This window comes from Thermobia domestica, chromosome 6, assembly GCF_964235325.1.
Source record: "Thermobia domestica chromosome 6, izTheDome1.hap1.1, whole genome shotgun sequence".
NCBI classification, from domain to species: Eukaryota; Metazoa; Arthropoda; class Insecta; order Zygentoma; family Lepismatidae; genus Thermobia; species Thermobia domestica.
Genome location: NC_137459.1, coordinates 241,464,211 through 241,482,664, shown reverse-complemented (window position 1 = coordinate 241,482,664; position 18,454 = coordinate 241,464,211). Strand labels below are relative to the sequence as shown.

The 18,454-nt window shown below is 38.1% G+C and overlaps 1 protein-coding gene across 3 annotated transcripts in view; it reads left to right on the top strand.

Moving 5' to 3' along the window:
- The window catches only part of Wsck (tyrosine-protein kinase Wsck), a 176,174-nt gene that overhangs the window by 127,928 nt on the left and 29,792 nt on the right, over positions 1 to 18,454 (top strand). For all 3 annotated transcript variants that reach the window (XR_014131908.1, XM_081762677.1, XM_081762679.1), the window contains exons 11-12: positions 2,307 to 2,494; positions 12,345 to 12,446. Coding sequence is in view for 2 of the 3 variants with exons in the window: in XM_081762677.1 (XP_081618803.1) it covers positions 2,307 to 2,494; positions 12,345 to 12,446 (290 nt within the window). In the remaining variant the exon portion in view is untranslated. The remainder of the gene's footprint in view (positions 1 to 2,306; positions 2,495 to 12,344; positions 12,447 to 18,454) is intronic.

Here is an 18,454-nt window from a genome sequence, read left to right as displayed (position 1 = left end):
CTTGCACCTGAAGACTGAAAGTTCATCATATTTCAAGAAAGTCGTTAGGCAAGCAAAAGAATGAAACGAAACGAAGTACTGTTTGAATTTTCGTATAACTTTCTGCGTCTTTTACAGTCGTAGAACTCTCAATGGAATCTAAACGTGGTGATAGGTGAGCTATAACATCCTGAGATTCGAATGAAGACATTGGTAAAGACTTCATTGAAGTTGTTCATATAGCTTTTGTTTTAAATAAAACCAAGCATACCTACATGCGTACTGTATACGATCCGTTAGTTCTATATTAGCATATACTAGCATGAATTACCCGCTTCGCTGGGTTAAATTAAAAAAAAATAGTAATATGTTTCGTTAGTCAGTCACTTTTTACTATTACTTTGCGCTCCTTGATATTGCTCATTTTCGATGATTTTTATATGTCCCCTCTCCTCCCCATGTTGCGAGCCACGGCATCGGAAGTGTCATTGTTCATCTCAGCGACCCCAAAAAGTATGAATTCGACACTGATATCGGTCATTTTCGATCATTTGTAAATGTCTTTCCCATGCTTTACATCGTTAAAGTGATATGACAAAAATCATCTCATGTTCGAACTTAATCCATGTTGAAAATTTGATCGAGATCGGTCACCAGGTGATTCAAGAGTGAAGTCACATAGACAGTCACTTTCATTATTATTTATTTATATTTACATATATATATATATATATCCCCCTCCCCTACGTTGCACCGTCAAAGTTAAATGATAAAAACTATCCCAAGCCCGAACGTCATTTATGTTGAAAATTTGATCGAGATCGGTTGGGTGGTTCAAGAGTTATTAAGTTTTATTTATTTTTATGTATCTGTCCCCTCTCCTCCCTCTCACTAAGGTCTGTCGTCAAAGTGATATGATAAAAATTACCCCAGGTCCGAACTTCATCCATATTGAAAATTTGATTAAGATCGGTTCTGTGGTTAAAGCGTGATGAAGTCACAAAGTCGGTCACATTTATTTTTATTCTTTGTACATATATAAATATATATCCCCCTCCCCTAGGTTGCACCGTAAAAGTGAAATAACGAAAACATCCCAGGTCCGAACCTTATCTACGTTGAAAGTTTGATCGAGATCGGTTGGATGGTTCAAGGGTTATTAAGTTTTATTCATTTTCATTTATTTCCTCCCCTCCCCTCCCCTTAGATCTACTGTCGAAATGAAATGATAAAAAAACTTCCCAGGTTTGAACTTCATAAATGTTGAAAATTTGATTGAGATCGTTCGGGTGGTTCAAAAGTAATTAATTCACGAACATAGTCACTTTTAATTTTATATTTATTGATTTTTGTATCTCTCTCCCTTCACCCCCTCCCCTACGTTGGTCTGTCAAAGTGAAATGATGAAAATCATTCCAGTCCCGAACCTCATCTAAATTGAAAATTTGATCAAGATCGGTTGGGTGGTTCAAGAGTTATTAAGTTTTATTTATTTTTTTCTGTCCTCTCCTCCCCCTCCCCTAAATTGTACCTTCAAAGTAAATAGCTAAAAACACTCCCAGGCCAGAACCGCATCTATGTTAAAAATTTGATCGAGATCGGTCGGGCAGTTCAAGAGATTAAGAGTCACATAGTCGCTTTCAATTTTATAATATAGATACGAAATATTGAAAGCAAAGGTTTCTCTAACAGCTTGATTTAGTTATTGTTTATTTGTTTCGTCTCTTCATCACCTACGCTGTATGAAACTGGAATTATGACTTAACACAGGACGCTTATTACATCTGGCAGGAGAATCTCTCTCATAATGAAGGCAAAATCGTTAACCATTTAATCAAGACTATGTTTGGCAGCTGGGCTCAACCGCCACACCTTGCGATTAGTATGCGCATAAGACTGTTTACATTCGGAAATATTACCTTGCTCGCTATAATTTGAACTCAAATTTCAAAAGCTAAAATCTGCAAATAGAAGTCTGTTGCGGAGAATTTTCCGAAATATATCTTTGGGACTACTTATGTTGATCAGCCTTTTGTTAGTATCCATAGAAGACGAATCTTGACCAGTTGTCGGGTGATAGTTTTTGGATTTTAGTTAATAACAGTGTCGCATTCCGTGAATTTCACATAGTGCCCCAGACGACCAAATTGTACACAGGTATATTGGCGGTAGTGACCTTGGTCATTCTGTAATAGTTTTGTTTGTATTTGTACTTGTAGGATTTTTGGAAACTTAAGTTTTAGGGATTGATTGACAGTACACACAGTATTGTATGATGCATATGATTCTTAACAGTAAGTAATTAAAATTAATATGGTTGTTTTCAGATACTTTGTTTGTTGTTTTGGAGTACCATCCAGTTTCATTGAAAGACTCGCTTCTGGAAAGTCGTGCCTTGGATCATCATATCAATTCTCGAGATAAAATTCATCGGTTCTGTACTCTTACAGAAAGGCACCTTTTAGATGTTTGTCTAGGTATAGCTCGAGGGATGGCATATTTGAGCTTGAAAAAGGTAAGTAAAGTAAGAATTGAGAAGCGACAGGTAGCATTCCGTTGTTTATGATTTTATGAAAGTAATTTTTAAAAAATCTTCATTAATTAACTGTTGCACCTATCCATCAATACTTAGTCTCTCGCGGTCTAGAAATCATGAATATTCTAGTCATGAAGACTACGTCCTATTTACGTGTGAATAGTAGATAAAATAATTTTTAACACTCATTTCTCTATAAATGTAGATTCATGAAATTTAAAAATTGTGACGACCTAAGATCGAATCAGGGTTTTGGCTTTGTGTTTGTACACTAAAGGCATACCGAAGATACCTCGCGATCGAGGTTGAGGTTTAAGTCGTGGCTGCTATCTCGATGTCTAGGTCTAGATGGATGAAGGGCGCACATAGCGAAGAGGTGGCACCCTCGCTATAAGTTCTCAGTTTAAGGAGTGACGTGAGTGAAATTATTCCGTCAGTGGATAAAAATCACTGCGAAAATACATCTTGAAATTGAAGGACCAAACAGTTTATAAATAGGAGCGGACGCGAGACGAGACACGAAAAATGACAGTCTCGTCTCTTATTTCGCAAAAATATTTGAGTCTTGTCTCTTATTCATCTCTATCAATAAATCAGACATTTATATATATATATATATATATATATTTTTTTTTTTTTTTGAAGAAATTCCTTCTTTCAGCACTCAGGCGAGAAATAATTTCCCAGTAAAATAATAATAATAATAAAAAAACAGGTATGTCTTCATGTTTCGAGTGAAGGGGGTATTAACTTCAGCAAATGAATTTTCGTCACTGCAATTCCATAATTCGACGTTGCCTCCTTATGGATACGTGACTATCTTTTTCTTTACCTTATATTAGCAACGAATTTAGAAGAAATTATCTATTAAAATGCTACAGTAGCAATTAAAAGCGCCTGAGCTCCAACTTATAACTTTGGCTTTCAAATCTTTCATTTACGGTTGTGTTGTGAGATTTCACGTTTAACACAGACAAACATTTTAAGTATTTGTACTTTAAGTAGTCTAAATTAGTTAACTATATCTTTTTCATAAAGTTTATGATATAAAATTATTATTCAAAGCCTTTGTATTTTAATAAGCCTTCTCTAAAGTCAATGCATGTGAATTGTGCTTCCATCTTCTGAGTTCTTTTAAACTATGTTAATATGTTTGTGGTCAATCCTTTTGACAATGAGATCTCGGAAACTACAGGCTCTAGAAAGATAACGTTTTCACTGATCGATTGGAAATTTTGCGTAGATTGTCCAGTTCTAATTGAATATTTTTTTTTTAAAAAAAAAACATGGCCGTTATTTCTTTATTACATTTTTTTAGGGTACGCTGGAAGCGTTGAAATTTAAAAAAAAGCATCATATCCTATGCGTTATACATTCCAACACCACAATGTTGTATATGTCTCAGGCGTTTGTTTCATGGCCAAACAATAGTGAAAAAGCAAGGATAACCATTTCTCGAGTCTTAAGATAAATCTTTATTTTTTGAGTGTTTTGCCCAATGAACACTATATATAACTGACATTATAATTAATTGTATATGTAATGTATTTGCTTATTACATACTGCATGCAAGAAGAAAGAAAACACTTGTCATACATGAATTAGGAACTCCAACCGGAAGTAGGCTCAAATCTTGCAAACGATGCGAGATATTGAGAAAAAATCGAAAAAATCTCCCCTTTATGATACCCCTTGCCGATTTTTTAAAAATCAAGACGTCTTTCACTTGTGTCTGTAAAGGGACATGTACATATGTTGTGAGGAATGAGAAGGAGATTTATGCTCATATGCAAATGATGCGCTGTGTAGAGAGCGCAGGTTCAGGTAGTCTATATATTAAAATGCTAGGTTTATATGTTTGTCGCCAATCCTTTCGACAATGAGATCTCGGAAACCACAAGTGCCAGAAACATACCAGTTTTCACTGGTCGATTCCAAATTTTGTGTAGATTGTCCAATTGTCATTCAAATTTTCAAAAGTCGTGTCGTTATTGTTCTATTCAACTTTTTAAGGGCTGTTTTGAGCCCATAAGATTAACATTGTTGCAGGCCGAAACTACGGTTAGGCAACCAGTAGAGAAGTTTCGTATGGCGAATTGACGGATATTGCAGGCGGTTTGCTTAAATCTAAATTGCAAAACTCACTGCATGCTCGCAACTTGAAAGGCCTCAAAAGACGCAATGAGGCGTACTCGGACGGATATGGATTTCTTAGAAAAAATATTTCCACTTGATATCGTGTTACTTCTACAAATTTTGCTACAAGCTCATTCCAACATCTATACATAGTAATTCACTTCCTTTGTGAGTCTCCTATCCTTTACTTGTGAGTCAATCCATCTGAAGTGGTCCAAAGATAATGAAAATGGTTGCTCGACCATCTCCTAAAACTATAAAAATTTGAGTGTGACGAATCTTGTGTATGAGAAGGTCAATAATACTATTCACGTTGTCGTATGTAAAAGTGTTCCTGAATGGCGGCCATCTTTGTTGTCGGTGGAGTGCCAATTGTGGTATTTTGAAACGTTTACGAAAACTGCAGTTGCTCAGGACGTACGAATTAGACGAACACCAAACAAAAATGAATGTTTACAGAAGAGACTGAGGTACACGGAGAATATATACTCTTGCTTCTAAATAAATATGCAGGGTTGCAAAACAATACATGAAACCACCAAAAAAAGATACAGAAAATTACACTTTTAAAGGGACTGTATTTTGGAATGGCATAAAGTGGAGGTTCATAGCTTTTGTACTGAATACTATTACATGTACAGAGTCTGCAGAAATATTAACAGCTATGATACTATTAGCATTGTAGATTTATGGGAGTCCGGAGTTTGTGATTTTGATGTCATTTTTGGTGCGTAATAACTCATAAGGGCAACGTTTTAAAAAAATTGCTGCGTAGACCACAAAGTAATGCTGTATGTGAATAAACTATTGCAAAAAAAAAAAAAATCATGACTGATATTACATGAAGAAAAAGGTCAGGACATGGCCAAAACGCGAAGAAAGCACGTGCGTGACGATGGTCGTAGCCCGTAAAAATTTAAATGTTTTGATATATTTCATGCTAGATGTCAAAAACTATGCATGGTGCAGCAATTAGGCCCGCTTTTGTTTGTGTTCAGTTGTGGAAAAGCTTACAAGTGGCGGTTGTTACATCTTTCTTGTTCCATGATCATTGCCACGTCTGTATGGTGAAGGAGTTAGCTCACAGTGTGGAACACAAACCTCCACGAAAAGCGACAAAACTTTCTTGGTTACATTTATATGATAATGAAAAACGAAGGATAACCATTTCTCCAGGCAAGATGAATCTCTGTTGTTTGGAGTGTTTTGTCCAATGAACACCATATATCACTAACATTATAATTAATTGTGTATGTAATGTATTTGCTTATTACATAATGCATGCAAAAATAAAGAAAACACTGTTCATACATGAATTAGGAACTCCAACCGGAAGTAGGCTCAATCTTGCAAACGGTGCGAGATACTGAAAAAAATCTCCCCTTTGTGGTACCCCTGGCTGATTTTATCAAGACGTTCTTTTATTTATGTCTGTAATGGTACATGTACAGATGTTGTGTGGAACAACAAGGAGATTCATGCTAGTATGTGAATGATGCGTTGTGTAGAGAGCGCAGGTTCAGTTAGTTTTTTATTGATTTCGGAATTGGGGGGATGAAGTTTTTAAGCATAGATATGATTAACACTAGCTTTTTTTTTCTTTAGAAATTCCGGAATTTAGGGATTTCAGCCCGAATGCCCCCTCCCTGTAACCACCACTTCCTTATATAATAATAATCTACAGTATAATTGTGAAATAAATATGAATAACTTAACTGACATTCCAATTTGAGTTGCTGTTTTCTTCTATTTATTTAAACCGTAACTATTATGATATTGTGTGTACCTCTTATCCCATATTGCTGGAACATTCCTCATTAGTTCTGTTAATATGTCTTTCATAATCAAATTTCAAGTGCAGCAAAACCTCTTGAGCATAGATACAATCCTCTGCAGACGAAATTCTAAACAAATGAAGATTTTATTCCGCGCATCGCTTCAGGGAGAGCAAATGAGAACATGAGCCACAACGATGCTTCCGCTAAACATCAATTTTTTTTTTAAAAAAAAAAGGGAAAAAAACTCGGTTGTTTATCATCGCGACCACTAATTCACCATCGCGGTCGACCTCTAGGTCGCGATGTAGCGTACATCTCCGGCATGTGCTTACCCATTTGAATCCATGTGCTTGTGCCGTTATCGAGGTAGCGACCGCGACTTAAATCTCGATCGCGAGGTATCTTCGGTATGTTTTTACCCAAACACGTATGCGGCTCAGTTTTTCCTTGGAGAAAAAACAGAAATTCACTCTTCAGGATACTGGTTAACCATTTAGAGCAAACGGACTGTACCACAACTGTTGTATTTAGACAATCCAATGTCTATATACACTCAAGTGCTAAAAATCATGGGATACCTACCTAATAGCATGTGGAACTTCCTCAAGTACGGCGAAGTCCAGCAGATCAAAGTAGCAGGGATATGAAAGTCTCTAGTAGTCCGCTTGAGAAATGTGTAATAATGTAGCCTCGATTTCCGTCCACGATTCAGTGGCTATTGCAGGTGGATAATCCTGGACATGAATGACCCACTCAATGATATCTCAGATGTGCCCAATAGTGCGGAGATCAGAGGGGCCAAATCATGCAATGTAATTAGCCACAATGTTCTCCAAACTAGTCGTGCACCATTGCGTCCCGGTACAGTGGCTCGTTGTCATCCTGGAAGATCCCATTGCTTGCAAAGTACGCTAAATTCATAAAGTGCTTTAGTTGGTCACCAAATAGTTGAACAAAGTGATGTCCATTTCAAGAGGATCAGAGTATCCAAACAATGCCATGTAATGACGCCCCAAACCATTACAAATCAACCGCCAGCTTTAAGAGCCCCCGGTAGCAAATTGGATCTATGACCACATATTCTGTGACACCCGGACGCTGCCATCCACTCATACCAACTGGAAAGGTTATACATTGCCAGTCAACTAAACCCCAGTCCACGTGAGTCTCCGCTGCCGGTGGTCAGCTGTTAGTAGCGGCACTTGTGTCGGTCTGGGGCTGTGATACCCCATGAAGTCCAAATTTCGCTGCACTGACCTTGGAGACACGTTGCTGGGACTTTTTGCGTTGATTCGTTCTGTCAGTTTGTGCAGTTACTTGTCTGTTTGCTCGGATGAGTCTGCCCAGACGTCGGAGGTAGCGGTCATTGAGCACATAAGGGCGGCTACTGCATTGTCCTTGATGGTCGTAATGTCTCCAATGTTGTACTCACTATTCATCTTTGACACTGTGGAGCGGGAAAAGTTCAATGTCCGGACGAGTTCCGAAATCGAATGCCCCATTTATCAAGCACCAGCTGTCCCGCGCTTTTAACGTTGATAATTACCGTCGGGTTGCCATCATCACGGTACACGAATTTACTACACTCTGAGAAAGTTCAATTTACTAACTAACTAACTAACTCTATGGCCTATGGAACCCGGAGGTTCAATGCCGCGTTCACAAAAGCTCTCCACTGACTTCTATCCTTAGCTAACTGCATCCAGTTTCTACTTTGTATTCCTATCTCTGCGAGATCCATCTTAATATTATCCTCCCATCTGCGCCTAGGTCTTCCTAATGGTCGTTTTCCTATGGGTCTTCCAGTCAAGACTTTGAAAGCGTTTCTACTTTCTTCCATTCTAGCTACATGGCCTGCCCACCTAAGCCTCCTAGACTTGACGACCCTAACAATGTTGGGTAAACCGTATAAACTATGTAGTTCCTCGTTATGAAGTTTCCGCCATTCCCCATTCTCGTTCCTCTTGGGTCCGAATATTCTTCTCAGGATCTTGTTCTCAAATACTTTCAGTCTATGTTCTTCCCTCAGAGTAAGTGACCATGTTTCGCAACCATACAGAACAACAGGCATGATTATCGTTTTATATATTTTAAGCTTCAAATTCTTCGACAGAATTCGCGACGACAAGAGATTTTGAATCGAATAGTAACACGAATTCCCTGCTTTTAGTCGGCATTTAATTTCTTCGTGAATATGATTTTCGTCTGTTAATATTGATCCTAAATATTTGAAAGTATCCACTTTATCAAAAGTATTATTTAATATTTTAACGCCTCCACAATTTGCAGTATTACGGTCCCGACGCACTTCCATGTATTTAGTTTTCTCTGTATTTACTTCTAAACCCATGTCCCTGCAAGCATTTAATAAGATCTCTGCATTTATTTCTACTGTTCTCCTATCATCCCCTATTAAATTTACATCATCAGCATATGCCATCACCTGATGAATGCCGTTCAACTCTAGGCCCTGGTTGCTATCTTTGATTTTCCTTATAGCGTATTCCAGCACAAAGTTAAATAATAATGGCGACAACGCATCTCCTTGTTTCAGGCCATTTTCGACGTGAAAGCTCGTGGACAAAAATTTTCCTACCCGGACTTTACTTTGGGATTCACTTAAGCATAACTTAATTAATCCAATTAGCTTTCGCGGTATTCCAAGTTCTGTAAGAACGTTGTACAACGTTTCTCTCCTAACCGAATCGTAAGCCTTTCTAAAATCAATAAATAGTTGATGTACCGGCGTATTGTATTCCCACTTCTTTTCGAGTATTTGGCGAATGGTAAATATTTGGTCAATAGTTGATCGATTTCGTCTAAATCCGCACTGATAATCTCCAATAATTTCATCTGCGTATGGGGTCAGTCTTGCTAATAGAATATTTGAAAGGATTTTATAGGATGTTGACAGAAGAGAAATGCCTCGATAATTATTACAGTCAGTTTTGTCGCCTTTCTTGTGAATTGGAACAATGATTGATTCTTTCCATTCTTGTGGCAATTCTTCCTTGTTCCAGATAAGGAGAATGAGTTTGTGTATCTTGTTCCACAATTTTTCGCCTCCAGCTAAAATTAACTCAGCCGGAATTTCATCCACACCCGGAGATTTGTGTTTCTTTAATTTCTTTATAGCGGCTTCTACTTCTATTCGATAGGGTTCTGGAATATACGGTTCTGCGGTGTGTATCTCCTTTTCTCCACGCGCATTAGTTTTTGGCTGCGTGTTCAGCAAATCGTCAAAGAAATCTTTCCATCTATTTAAGAGGCTATCCGTATCGGTGAAAACTGTTCCGTCAGCTTTCTTTAATATATAAGCACGAGGTTGATAGCCTTTCTTAAATTCGTTAAGTTCAATTTACAGCATTGAAAATTCATCGCACCGTGCAGTCGGTTTTCCGCGATGTTCCCCTGACGTCAATTAGTTTCCTATCGCTATTCGATGACTTTTAACACTTTAAGTGTATATTAATGAAAAACAATTGACAGTTGAAACAAAAATTTCAGTCGTAAAATGTATCTCATTTACATAGATATTTAACTTTTTCGTATACCACCATAAACAGTATCAGATATAAAATCTCTGAGTATCATTGCTTACACGATAATTTGACAGTTATCCTAAAAGGATTTCTTTCTCTCGCGTTTTTTGAACGAGAATGATGCCTTCCTAACATCAGCTTGATTAATTCGTTTACCTTTAATATTTGTGTTCTCGGCTTCAGTTTTGTCATTTATAGGACATAAATAAATAAACAATATACACGCGAGAAGCTTTTGTAAAAGAGACTTTATATGCAAAGACGTTACACTCGTGATATTTATATATATACGAGGGTCATTTAACTCAAAGTGGCAACATAGTTGTGAAATGGAATGTAGTGAATCAACTCACCTCACGAAGCTTACAGTCCTTCGATGTAGTCTCCGCCAGCCTGTTGAACCCTTCGCTAGATGTCTGGTAACCCTTGAATACCTGTTAAAGCCCCACTTTGGAGACGGTGTTGACAGTGCGCCCTAAGGCACGAACAATGCTGGGAATGTCTCTGAAACGTTTGTCCCTGAGAGGTTCTTTCATTTTGGGGAAAAGATCAAAATCGCAGTGTTCATATTCGGGGAGTATGGCGAGTGTTCCAGTACCTCCCAACCCCATCGCCGTAACAGTCTGTACTGGATTGGCTGTATGGCATCTGACATTGTCGTGTAGGAGAATTGGTCCAGACTCCAGGAGGTGTGGACGTTTGCGCCGCAATGCTGGTCGCAAATTGTGACTGAGGTATGAAGCATAGTATGTAGCATTGACGGTAACGCCCGGTGAAACTTGATGTGACAGGATAATGCCTTCGTGGTCGTATTACATTATCATCACCTTCACGTTTGCTGGCTCTAGCCTTAGCTTTTTCGATCGTGTAGATTCTGGATGGTGCCATTCGACTCGACTGACGTTTCAATTCAGGCTCATAGGCTCTTCCTCACGTTTCGTCACTTGCAATAATGTGGTGCAAGAAGTCATCACATTCCTCATTGTAACGTTAAAGGTATAGGCGCGCACATTCCCACCTATGCCACTTTTGAACGTCGCTCAGGGCATGGGGTACCCATCTGGCTGCAATCTTCCGGATGCCAAGATCTTGTGTTAGCATGCGGAACACTGATCCGGAAGAAATGTTCAGTTCCTGCACCAATTCACTGCAAGTCCAGCGTCGATCACCGTAGTCTTGCAAGATGAATTTCGTCCGTAGCCGTTCGCATATACCCTCCACCGTGCATATTGTCTGTTGTCCCGCCTGAAATGCTGCAACCCATCTCGCCACTGTCCGATTCGGCTGTCCGGCGGAGGCAATGTTCTGCACGCGTGAACATTGCGTTGCGGCGGTATTTCACACAACAATCACTTTACCAATGTGTACTCGCCACACACTACGTTCGTCATTTGTCTCCTGCCCACACGACACTCCAATCGTAGCAGTGTTGCCAGTTCGAGTTAAATGACCCTCGTATAATGTTGCTTTGTTCAGAGTGGCGCGAGCCAAGTGTCACATTTCAGTCATAAGTAATAGAATGTAAAGTAGTTAAAATGAGTGAATCTACTTAGCAATGTACTAAAGTATGCTATTTATTATCCAAACATTATTATTGAAAAGTACAACCGGAAAGATTTGCTTCTAAGTTGTAAGTATTCGTAGAACTCTTATGTATATATATGTATATATATAATATAATATGAAGTGTAGTTCTCATAAATGACCTCAACATCATTACTGTTTGAGTTTAGTAGTTTGTTATACAAGTTTTTCATGAATACTCACAGGTGAAAAGTTCTTAGCACGCTTCTAAGTTCTCGGCTGGGTGAGCTGATCGTAAAGCTTCATGTTTTACTAGAATATACTGCTCATTTCTTCAAATTTACTCATCCAGACTAATATTTTTTCGATCTTTCAGGACAATATTTTTTTTCTTGACGACCAGCTTTAAAATTACACTTAAGCAAAGCTGTACTTCTGTTCGGTGGTGCTATGTGGCAAGAGCTACCGATACATTTCGACTGAATCTATACAAATGACATATTTTCTGCTTTTCCTTCTCATCATGCTAACGACTCCATGACATCTTGTCGGTGCCACCCTGTATATGTGTATGCTAGTCTCATTGCAGTCATGAATATAAAAGGATACCAGTGAAAGTTATAAAGTAACTGGTGCTCACGAAGTTTCATAAACTTGTTTGGAAATAGTTCTGTAAATGTTGATAAGAAACCTTTTCAGAACAATTTTTTCCTTGTTTTAAAGTTACAACGTAAAATAAATACTGACATAAAGAGTGCTTTGTAGTTCAGTTTTAAACTTAATTTGTAAATTCTTCTGACATCTTGTGTCGTGGGTTGTTATTTATTTGGTTGTTTTTTCGATTTCCAGATTGTCCACAAGCAGCTGGCAGCTAGAAATATAGTAATGGCTGATGGAACCATACCAAAAATATCTGGATACGGATTAGCATCATACAATAAATTACATGAGGTAAGACATGCTACAGATCTTTACTATGGCTTTTACTAATTATCTACTTTTTTCTTTCTTGTTTAAATTGAAGCAGTTTTGTTTTAATCAACTATATATATATATATACAGGGTGGGCCATTTTAATTAATCCACGGAAATATCTGAAAAATGATAAAACATAGAAGAAATGTTTGAAGTACACGTTATATATTGCTAAGGGGGAAAACCAATTCCGTCAAAAGTACCCCTCCTCGCCCCCCGTAAATGGGGGTAACGGGGGGTAACTTTGAAATGTCAAATGGGAACATGGGTCGAGTAATACCTCGTTCGAAAGGTCTTGGAAAACTAAGTAACGCTGTACCAAAAGATGTTTCATATTGTGCACCAGTTTCAAAATGGCCGCCATGATATGGTTCGGAAACTCCAGCACCCGTAGTATGAAAACCATGGAAGGTAAATGAATGGAACAAAATTGAAATACGTAAATATCATAGGATGATCCCTCTGATCCCAGTGGCCTCCCTGAAGGGGTCTTGGGGGCTAACTTCAAAATTTCAATGTCCGACTGGACAATTGTTCGGGCGTACGCTTGACCTACCCAATGCTGTTTGGAAGGCAGACTTCATGGATAGAGAATTGGTGCACTGAGTTAATGCGGATGGCCACAGTTACATTTTGAGTAACTATTAGCGGCCTTTTGAGAACACTGCCATTTCACCTCAATCGTTTTCTCCTGCAAGATGTTTGATTTTGCAAGATTTATCGAACGAGGTACCACTCGACTCATGTTACTATTTAAAATTTTGAAGTTAGCTCCCAAGACCCCTTCAGGGAGGCCACTGGGATCACAGGGATCATCCTATGATATTTAAGTATTTCAATTTTGTTCCATTCATTTACCTTCCATGGTTTCCATACTAGGGGTACTGGAGTTTCCGAACCATATCATGGCGGCCATTTTGAAACTGGTGCACAATATGAAACATCTTTTGGTACAGCGTTACTTAGTTTTCCAAGACCTTTCGAACGAGGTATTACTCGACCCATGTTCCCATTTGACATTTCAAAGTTACCCCCCGTTACCCCCATTTACGGGGGGCGAGGAGGGGTACTTTTGGCGGAATTGGTTTTCCCCCTTAGCAATATATAACGTGTACTTCAAACATTTCTTCTATGTTTTATCATTTTTCAGATATTTCCGTGGATTAATTAAAATGGCCCACCCTGTATATATATATATATATATATATATATATATATATATATATATATATATATATCGGGTGTTGCAAAATAAGCGTTACAACTCTTGGGAGGTGACTCCTACCACTGAGACAAGAAAAAAAGTTCTCTTGAACTTTCGGCTATCGGACATAGTTTCGGATCTACAAGTTCCCGAGAGCGTGGAAAAATTACTTTCGGACGCCAATAGTTGGAAACTATCCAATGTAAAGAGGGCGGGTAAAAAGTTCACTGAAGAAGTCATACCTGCTTAATTGAATTTTGCGTGTTTCACAATCCTACCATGCACGCGCAAGGGATTCCCCAGAGGAAAGTAGCGAGTTCCGGATAATCTGCCAAATGAAAATTGGTCTAAATGGATATGAATTGATAGGGTTTCTACCAGGTAACAGTAATCCGTTTGTATTAAGTCGATATCTGGAACAAATAGAAAATGTCGGACACCTTCATGCCCGTTGTGTATGGTTGCATAATCGCCAGGTACGGATGCTGGCCAACAGTGACGTTCTGAGTATTAAGTGTAGCGAATTTGTACTCAGATGCTCTAGAAAGACATCTGAAATGTCGGTAGAGCACAACAGATGAAGCAGGGTGATTCACATGTGTGGAAACACGTAACGAAAAATGCCCAGAAAAATGCACTCATACTAATAAACGTGAGTTCAAAGCGTCGGAAATGTAAGGAATAGCATCAAGAACATGATAGCCATTGCCAATTCCCCAATAATATTCCATCAATTTGATGCAATATGGTGTGCTTGGGTGCTTACCAATAAGGTTGCAACAACGGAGACCAGGTTGATATTGTACAAGGGGACTCACAAAGAAACTGGGTAAACTAAATGAATGTCACTAGTGGGATCGCATGATCGATATTGAAATGTGGCCAATGTGTGTGTTGATATCAACATGTAGCTAATGGACAAATGTCAACAGTCCCACTACTGCTGGGACACCGTCCCACGTGCGAAAACTAGGAAAATAACGTTGTACTTTCTGCTATTAAATCTGGTGCACTTTTTGATAGAACGTAAATAGAACACTATTGTATCCATGTGACTCTTTGTTTGGGACATTGTCCCACAGTCGACACATATGAAAAGAAATATCTTAATCCATGGTTCAAATTCTTATGGAGCGTGAAAATAACAAACTTGTATCGTGTCCCACGTCTTCTGGGACATATGACGTACTCGAAATATAGAAGAATACCTCCAGAAATTCGTATTTTGCACACAGTGCACATGCCAAGACAAAGACGAAAATGAACCAATTTGGCACATGTAACACTACAGCTGAAACACCATACATATGGAAAATAAAACGACATGGGAAATAGGAAGAAACGTCTTAAAGCTCTGATTGTTTACAACTGTGCAGTAGGAGTAACAAAATGAAACACACAAGCATGTCGGTAGGCTGTACAAGAGCGCTTGCTAAACAAAGTGGGTACTCCTCAAAGAAATGAATACAGAGAAAGTGAGGCTCCCTCGAAGCCTCAGGGCTAGAGCGCTCGCTTTTGCTCGCGTGGCCGCAGTTTCCAATCCTACTGGTTGCCCACGGCCTCAGATTCAAGACCCGAGTAGTTATTTTCCTATTTTTCGCACGTGGAACAGTGTTCCAGCAGTAGTGTGACATGTTTATATTTATCTATTAGCTACATGTCGATATCAACACACACATTGGCCACATTTCAATATCGATCATGCGATCCCACTAGTGACATTCATTTAGTTTACCCAGTTTCTTAGTGAGTACCCTTGCACAACTTAAACTTGGCCTCTGTACTTGTATCCTTATTGGCATGGAACCGTACACATCATATAGAATCGGTTTGAGGAAACATTATTTGTGAATTGGCAATGGTGGCTTACATGTTCTTGACGCTAATCCTTACATTTCCGACGCTTTGAACTCACGTTTACTGAGTATGAGTGCATTTCTGGGCATTTTTTGTTAAGTGTATCCACACACGTGAATCACCCTGCTTCATCTGTTATGCTCTACGGACACTCCAGATGTCTTTCTAGAACATTTGAGTACAAATTCGCTACACTTAATACTAAGAACGCCACTGTTGGCCAGCATCCGTACCTGGCGCTTATGCAACCACACGCAACGGGCACGAAGGTGTCCGGCATTTTTTATTTGTTCCAGATATCGACTTAATACAAACGAATTATTGTTACCCGGTAGAAACCTTATCAATTCATATCCACTTAGACCAATTTTCATTTGGCAGATTATCCGGGACTCCCTACATTTTCTTGGGGAATCCTTTGCGCGTGCATGGTAAGATTGTGAAACATGCAAAATTCAATTCAGCAGGTATGACTTCTTCAGTGAATTTTTTACCCGCCCTCTTTACGTTGGACAGTTTCCGAACTAATGGCATCCGAAAGTCATTTTCCCACGCTTTCGGCAGCTTGTAGATCCGAAACTATGTCCGATAGCCGACAGCTCAAGAGAACTTTTTTCTTGTCTTAGTGGCAGGAGTCACCTCCCAAGCGTTGTGACACTTATTTTGCAACACACGATATATATATATATATTTATAATGAGTAGAGCTAGGAATTTTAACTTCAAAATTAGGTGCAAAAATTTTGGAACTTCCGAATTTCAAACGTAAATATTCATAAAAACAGTGCCAAAATTAATTACATCATAGATAAGGTCTCAGAATTCTCACTGTATTAAATGTCTGTGTAGAACAAGTTTCAGAACACAATGTTTTCAAGTCACAAGTCCAGGAAATTGTTGTCAGGTAACACAAATTCAGCATTTCACTTCTTTAGTGAGGCTCAATCTCCTGACATTAATTAAATATTTATATATAGAAAAGCACTCAACAATATTGCTTGGTGATATCCCTGATTGTCACTTTTGTTGTCATCTACTATTCAGTAGCTTTTCACCTAACGGAACTGCACTGAAGCGAAAGCAATATGAGGCTGCACACATTCGTTGTTTGTTGTTTAAATTATTACTATGGTACATTTCACATAAGCTGATAGAAAATCAAAACAAGATTTCTTCCCATCACGTTGACGCTTGAGGTCTGATAAACGTTATTTTTCTTCTTAAGTGTTCCACTTTCCACCATTAGCCCCTACTCGTGGAGGTATAGAATGTTTATAAATATGTCTAAAGAATTAATTGTAAGTTTTACAATAATTCTATATGTTTCAAAACAATTTTATTACATTCATCTTTATTAGTGAGATAAGTAAAATATCATTTAGTATAATAGTGAATTTAAAGGAACAGCTGTCTTTTTCTTGGTAGCTGGGGTTTTGAAGTAATGTTTCAATTGCAAGAGATGACAGGGTTGAAAATTGAATGGGCACTTGCTATATTCATACAATATATATATATATATAATATAAAATTGAAAGTGACTATGTGACTCTAAATCTCCTGAACCGCCCGACCGATCTCGATCAAATTTTCAACGTAGATGCAGTTCTGGTCTGGGAGTGTTTTTAGCTATTTACTTTGACTGTACAACTTAGGGGAGGGGGAGGACATAGAAAAAAAATGAATAAAACTTAATAACTCTTGAACCACCCAACCAATCTTGATCAAATTTTCAACGTAGATGAGGTTTGGGACTGGGATGATTTTTATCATTTCACTTTGACGGAGCAGCTCAGGGGGGGGGGGAGATATACAAAAATCAACAAATATAAAAATAAAAGTGACTATGTTCGTGAATTAATTACTTTTGAACCACCCGATCGATCTCAATCAAATTTTCAACATATATGAAGTTCAAACCTGGAAGGTTTTTTATCATTTTATTTTGACAGTAGAGGAGGGGAAATATATGAAAATAAGTAAAATTTAGTAACTCTTGAATCACCCGACCGATCTCCATCAAACTTTCAACATAGATAAGGTTCGGGCCTGGGATGTTTTCGTCATTTCACTTTTGCAATGCAACGAAGGGGAGGGAGAGGGGGGAGATATATATGTCAAAAAAGTAAAAATAAAAATGACTGTCTTTGTGACTTCATTACGTTTAAACTATCCGACCGATCTTAAACAAATTTCCAACATAGATGAAGTTCAAATATGAGGTGACTTTTATCATATCACTTTAACTGTAGAACTTAGGGGAGGGGGAAGGGAGAGGAAAATCTATAAAAATAAATAAAACTTAATAACTCTTGAACCATCCAACCGTTCTCGATCAAATTTTCAACATAGGTGACGTTCGGGCTTGGGATGATATTTATCTATTCACTTTAACGATAAAACTTAGGGGAGGAGCTAGGAGGGGGAGATATATAAAAATAAAAAAAAAACTTAACTCTTGAACCACCGGACCGATCTTGACAAAATTTTCAACCTAGATTAAGTTCGAATATGATATGATTTTTGTCATATCAGTTTGACGATGTAATTTAAAAGAGGGGAAATACATTTACAAATGACCGAAAATGACCGATATTAGTGTCGAATCTATAGTTTTTGAAGTCGCTGAGATGAACAGTGACACTTCTGATGCCATTTAAATCCGAATTCAGTCACGCAAAAATTGTGGAAGGGGTATAATATATATATATAAATCAAAATGACCAATATCAAAGAGTGCTTTAGTAATAGTAATAAATGACTGACTAACGAAACATATTACTATTTTTTCTTTGTTTAACCTAGCGAAGCGGGTAATTGATGCTAGTAATTTCATAAAATAGAATTCAAGAGCAAATTCAATTTGTATAGGTGAAGTATCAGAGCACTAAAGCCTACCGCTCACTAGCGACAAAACAGTTGCGCAA